General features: G+C 41.9%; 1 protein-coding gene across 1 annotated transcript; it reads right to left on the minus strand.

Annotated features, from left to right (window-relative positions):
• Window positions 1–2,636: 2,636 nt before the first annotated feature.
• On the minus strand, window positions 2,637–5,555 carry LOC115106154 (dickkopf-related protein 1-like). Its single transcript, XM_029628712.2, has 4 exons — window positions 5,180–5,555; window positions 4,816–4,957; window positions 4,466–4,597; window positions 2,637–4,356 (listed from the first exon to the last, which is right to left on the minus strand). The coding sequence occupies exons 1-4, from the start codon at window positions 5,387–5,389 to the stop codon at window positions 4,103–4,105; spliced, it is 738 nt and encodes a 245-aa protein (XP_029484572.1). The 5' UTR covers window positions 5,390–5,555; the 3' UTR covers window positions 2,637–4,102.
• Window positions 5,556–6,000: the final 445 nt, after the last annotated feature.

Below are 6,000 nucleotides of genomic sequence, written 5' to 3' on the forward strand. Positions count from 1 at the left end.
GACATGTCAGGGCACATTTATTGGTAGATCCGATTCGGTCATATCAAGGAGAGTCAAGAGGAGGTTGTTGTGCCACTCCTTGTCCAATAAGGTTATAGCCTCCAGATCTGCACTGTAGTGTTCACAGGAAGGATAACATAATTATTGTCACCCACACTAATGGGCAGTGGGGAGGCGGAAGGGCAGGTTTAATTACTAATCACCTGTATCCTGTTTTCCCATCAAACCAGCATCGTTAGTCCTTTGATGCCGACATCAGAGGGCCATAGATAGCAGTGCATCCACAGGTTGTGGGCAACAATCTCCCTTCCTCGCCTCACCAGTTATTATCTTCATCGTTTAAATGAAAGAGATCCACGGTGACGTCCCTATTCATGCAGTCGGTTATACTACATCCACTTATATTTACTTACAATTCTTGGAAAATAACAGCCCACCAACATCCTCATTCAGATATGAATATACAGTATTAGAGTAAACTCTGACCCTAATATCTATTTTACAGCTGCTTTGGGTGCAACCAACTGGAGTAATTATAGACTGCGGGGCTCACTTAAAGAGATGTGGGATCCAGTTCAACATTAAAAACATTAGAAGAAGACCAAAGGTTTCATCAGGAAGAAGGGTTATCGGTTAGCAGGTGGACTCTGCTGATGGTTATCGTTAAGTTTCGTAGATGTTTAAAGATCTGTATTACAGTTGCCTGTGTGTGCGATCACAGATCCAAAATCAGTTTTGTGATTTAACATTATGACGATCTTCTGATTGGTTCTCTTTTTTATTTTTCTCAAATTAATTTTAAAGCCTACATTTACATTTTTAGCAGAATCAAATTGCTTAAATATATGAATAAAATAATGACACAAAAATGTAGAGCTCTATTCAATCTTTAAAGCTGAAGTGTGACTGATTCCACGCGATAGAAATGTGAAGGTCATTTCTGCTTAAGCCGACACGTGGCGTTCACCGTGAACACAGTCTCCGCTAAAGTGGGAACGTTGCCTTTACATTTCAAACCTGCTGTAAAGCTGAACTTCCGCGATGCGGATTGAACAGAGCCCTTAATGAAGAAAAAACACACAGTACACAGTATATAGGACAAATAGTCTTGACCTCTACATCCAGATCAACAAAACACGCAGGTTCGAACGTGTGTGTTTATTAGCACATACTTGACCAAACACAATGCCCATTTCACATGAATGTGTTTGAGTTTTTCTAACTCTGTTTGTTTGCAAGTCTCTAGTTACACAACTACTCACAACTTCAAAGATGAGGGGGCTTTGAGGTACTCTGTAAAACATTCACACTGCCCTGTTCAGTAGAGGTGAATTGCTGTTTTATTGTATCGGACAGCAAAGAGGGGATCCGTTATTTTACACCGAATGTTGGCTGATTATTAATGAATGAGTACCAGGCAGCAACCTGTACTTAATTAAAAGAGTACCCTTTCCCTTCAAGGGTGTAGATAAAAAAAAAGTATGATCCTTGCTTTGGAGTTTTAAAGGTCCACCCCGCCGCCGACAGAAAGCTGGGGGAAGCACATGTATGGGTAGAGGACAACTGAAAACTGTATATCCCATGCTTTGAAATGCCTACCCCCCCCTCCCCTGCTTTGTCTCGCTTGACAGCTTGACGTAAAGACGAACTCAACAGTTTCTCGTTAAGCCGGGGGAACGCAAAGGAAGTTGAACGCTACGTCCAGAAAGAAAAAGTACTTTAAAGTGATGGATGTTTGTGCACTGGGGATGTATTGGGGATACAGAAGTGTGTCCGTTTGATACATTGCTTCCCTTTCGAATTACATTCATTTGTTGTAGAAGCAGATGAATTCAATTCATTTGTTTTTGTACCCACGGTACGCTAGTGATCTCAAATCCAATCAAACTTTATTTGTCACATGAGCCGAATACAACAAGTGTAGACTTTACTGTGAAATGCTTACTTACAAGCCCTTGAGCACGATCTGGGACAAGCATGACAACACTATCGCCACGCAGCATTCATACCTCCCTGCAAGTTCAGAGTTCAACATCGGAGTTCCACTTTGTTATCTGAGTAAACTGGGAGTTACCATCATGCCTCTATATCATCGCTGTCTGATGAAAACTGATCTCTAAATATGAACTTTTCAGGAAATTGAAAAAAAGGACAATTTTCTTCCCCATTAACGAACAGACAATTATGAAACTTCAGAAGCTATGCTGAATACATTTTGCTGGTCCTAGAGTCATGAAATGCTCAGAGTACATTGAGGAGAGTTTTCAATCAATTTAAAAAAAGATATATATAAAAAAGTATGGCATAATGGACTTACAAGGTTTTTCATCATTTAATGATGATATTTTAGTTAGATCCTATGGTTCTTCTGCTCAGGATTAACAGGTCAGAGGGAGTGTGGTGAGCCACTAGCTCCCCTATAAGTCACCGTAAAACAGCCATATGGATGGCAGCAGTAACAGAGGGAAAGGTCCTACCTACACTGTGCATCACATTCAATCAGCAGTAGATGTTTCAGGTTAGGATTGCTGCAATAGAGGGTAGTAATCACAGTGATTCTTATAGCCTAATAGGTTATTACCATAATAGGTGGAGTTTTGAAATCAAATCAAACTTTATTTGTCACATGCGCTGAATACAACAAGTGTAGACTTTACAGTGAAATGCTTACTTACAAGCCCTTAACCAACAGTGCAGTTCAAGAAGAAAATAGTTACCAAGTAGACTAAAATAAAAAGTAATAATAAAAAGTAACACATTATGAATAACAATAACGAGGCTATATACAGGGGGTACCGGTACCGAGTCAGTGTGGAGGCTATATACAGGGGGTACCGGTACCGAGTCAGTGTGGAGGCTATATACAGGGGTACCGGTACCGAGTCAGTGTGGAGGCTATATACAGGGGGTACCGGTACCGAGTCAGTGTGGAGGCTATATACAGGGGGTACCGGTACCGAGTCAGTGTGGAGGCTATATACAGGGGGTACCGGTACTGAGTCAGTGTGGAGGCTATATACAGGGGGTACCGGTACCGAGTCAGTGTGGAGGCTATATACAGGGGGTACCGGTACCGAGTCAGTGTGCGGGGGTACAGGCTAGTTGAGGTAATCTGTACATGTAGGTGGGGGTGAAGTGACTATGCGTAGGTAGCAAACAAACAGCGAGTAGCAGCAGTGTACAAAAGGGAGGGGGGGTCAATGTAAAATTTGATTAGTTGTTCAGCAGACTTATGGCTTGGGGGTAGAAGCTGTTAAGGAGCCTTTTGGTCCTAGACTTGGCGCTCCGGTACCGGTGTCGTGCGGTAGCAGAGAAAACAAGTCTATAACTTGGGTGACTGGAGTCTCTGACAATTTTATGGTCTTTCTCCAACACCACCTATTGTATAGGTCCTGGATGGCAGGAAGCTTGGCACCAGTGATGTACTGGGCCGTTCGCACTACCCTCTGTAGCGCCTTACGGTCAGATGCCGAGCAGTTGCCACACCAGGCGGTGATGCAACCGGTCAGGATGTTTTAGAACTGAAGCAGAGTACATCAATAGTTATAACGGTTGTATACCTTCTAATAAATAGGTCATGTTTGGAATTGGTCGGACTAAGCCAATATGGACTCCTTTGACAGCATCAATTCATTTCCCCTTTCCCTTGGTAGTTCTCTAAACAAGTGAATTATTACATGCAGTAATGTGCAAATTATTTCGTAAGACGTTTAAATATCGTCACACTCTTTATTTCAAATAAAAAATATAGACATTTATATCAGAATCTATATAAACTCGTATAAATCAGAGTTGATACATGTAAATAGAGCACCTTCTTCGAATAGTTGTGACTACAAATAATTAAGTGCCATCATCTATCTATATGTTATGTACAATACAGTAATTTACTGTAAAAATCCTATCTCAAGTTCCATAGAGAAACAATCACAACTACTCTTGTCATTTTTGAAGAACAAAATCTGAAAAACCACACAAAAACAGTCCCAATAGAAAACTCCTTCCTCTCCACTTCGCTTGTCGGAAATCACACCCGTCCTTTAGTTTTTGAATTTACGAAAAGCTATGGAAATCCGTGGATTGCTGCTGACAGTTCGTTGATTCAATGTCTTTGGCAAGTGTGCAGACTTCGAGATGCCTTGCTGTTGTGCTCCCCTCTCTGTGTTCTGCAGGACAAGCCGCCTCCACAGTCACACCGTTGAAATATCTCCAAACCGTGTGTGCCTTTCCTTTGGTGTTTGGTGCAGACCTGACCTTCTTGCACCACTGGCTTGCAGATCTTGGACCAGAAATGGCGCGCACAGCAAAGTCCCTCTGTGCAATCCGAAGACCTCAGGCAGTTCTCACCTTCCAGACCTGAACAAATAAGTTTAATGAGTATATTGTAGGCTTTGTTTATTCCAAGACATAGATCGCCCTGAGTCCATTTTCAATAGTACATTTCATAGCTGATTCGTTTACATACCTTTTGGGATTTGTGAAAGATCTTGTGTGGGCAACTTGGAGTGCAGTTCCACTGTAGAGTTCTCCTCGTGTGTATTGAAGATTGGCATTTCGATGTGCTGAACGATCTCAGGATTGCTGGGCAAACACAGGCCTAGGAAGAAAACAAGAAGATCAAACATGAGATGATGTGCTTGAAATTACACTAGCTCCTTCAAAAAAGTGTGTAGAATTACTCAAATTCAACTACACTTCTCTTCAAAAGATCAAAGCAGTGAGGAATGGCATTAGACAACATATTCTAAATGCACGATAAAACATATTAGATTGTGTAATTTAACATGAACGTGTTGGGACTTGTCGGCAAATCACCATTACTGCACTGGTTGCCAGGGCAGCACACAGCGTCCCGGATACAGCGCTTCCTGCGCTTCTTGCATGGGAGACAGGCACCTCGGGACTCCAAGCAGAAACCATGGTCACCGCACTCCTCATCGGCAGAGCAACTCAAAGACTGAAAGAAGAAAGTCAGATGATTCATTTTATGAATTCAACTTTTTAGAATACTTGCCAATTTAAATAGTATGCTATGTATATTGCTGATGGTAAACTGCTCAATGTAACTATGAGGGAAACTACGGTCCATTTTAAAACCTCAAAATTAAACACAATGGATAGTCTACTTTGATCAATATAAAATTGCCCAGTCTTATGATTTATGGGATGCTGAGTTTACCTGTACGGTATCAATTGCCAGGTTTTGGGTCCCGATGTCAAATGTAAATTCGTCAGGGCTTGCGCTGACCGGGTGACTCGGACCCGCCACTCCAGGTATGTTCTTGATGGCATTTGAGTTGAGAAACACTGATCCAGCGCATGCAGAATGAAAGTATCCGACCATCATGTAAAAGGCAGCGGAAAAAACGAATGGCAGGATAATTGTCATTGTAGAAATGGTTATTTTGTGGCGAAATGGTTCCAATTTCAATAAGCAATAGTAGCCTATATAGACCGAGGGCAGGTAGGAGCGCACTAGTAAAGCGGAGTAGGGCTACCTCTGTAATCCGATGATTCCGATGATGTGCGATTTATACATGTGGAGTTGTTTGCATTCCCGCCCCCAGCTATGTGTAACAAAGGAGTGGATGACATTTCAAAGGGTTCGAGCTCATGACGCATCCCACAGCAAGTAAGGCTACCCACCCATTGGCCGGGAATCCTAATCCCAAAACGTCTCGCAATGTTTGTGTCCAATTATCAATGACTCTTCGCGAGATGACATCAAACAGACACCGACACATTCTTTTCTTGGACACGTTACCAGCATTTGAAGCGAGATAATATACATAGGCATATCACCAAGACGCAGCTACAATGTATAAACGATGGAATAGGATAGGCCTACATTTTACTCATCATTTTTGGCAGTTTATCAACATTTATTGAGAAATGTGCAGCCTCTTTTATCCCACAAAGGTGCCACTTGTACTTCTAGTCAAATATTTCGATAGGATGAAAATACTAACGGGGTGTATGGTACATCGTTTTTCGTTGTAA

Source organism: Oncorhynchus nerka, linkage group LG23, assembly GCF_034236695.1.
Source record: "Oncorhynchus nerka isolate Pitt River linkage group LG23, Oner_Uvic_2.0, whole genome shotgun sequence".
In the NCBI taxonomy this organism is placed as follows: Eukaryota; Metazoa; Chordata; class Actinopteri; order Salmoniformes; family Salmonidae; genus Oncorhynchus; species Oncorhynchus nerka.

Coding starts and splice junctions, on each gene's coding strand:
- LOC115106154 (XM_029628712.2), bottom strand. CDS start 5,389: ATGACAATTATCCTGCCATTCGTTTTTTCCGCTGCCTTTTACATGATG. Junction 4,958..5,179: donor TGGCAATTGATACCGTACAG/GTAAACTCAGCA, acceptor TTCTTCTTTCAG/TCTTTGAGTTGCTCTGCCGA. Junction 4,598..4,815: donor TGGCAACCAGTGCAGTAATG/GTGATTTGCCGA, acceptor TTTTCTTCCTAG/GCCTGTGTTTGCCCAGCAAT.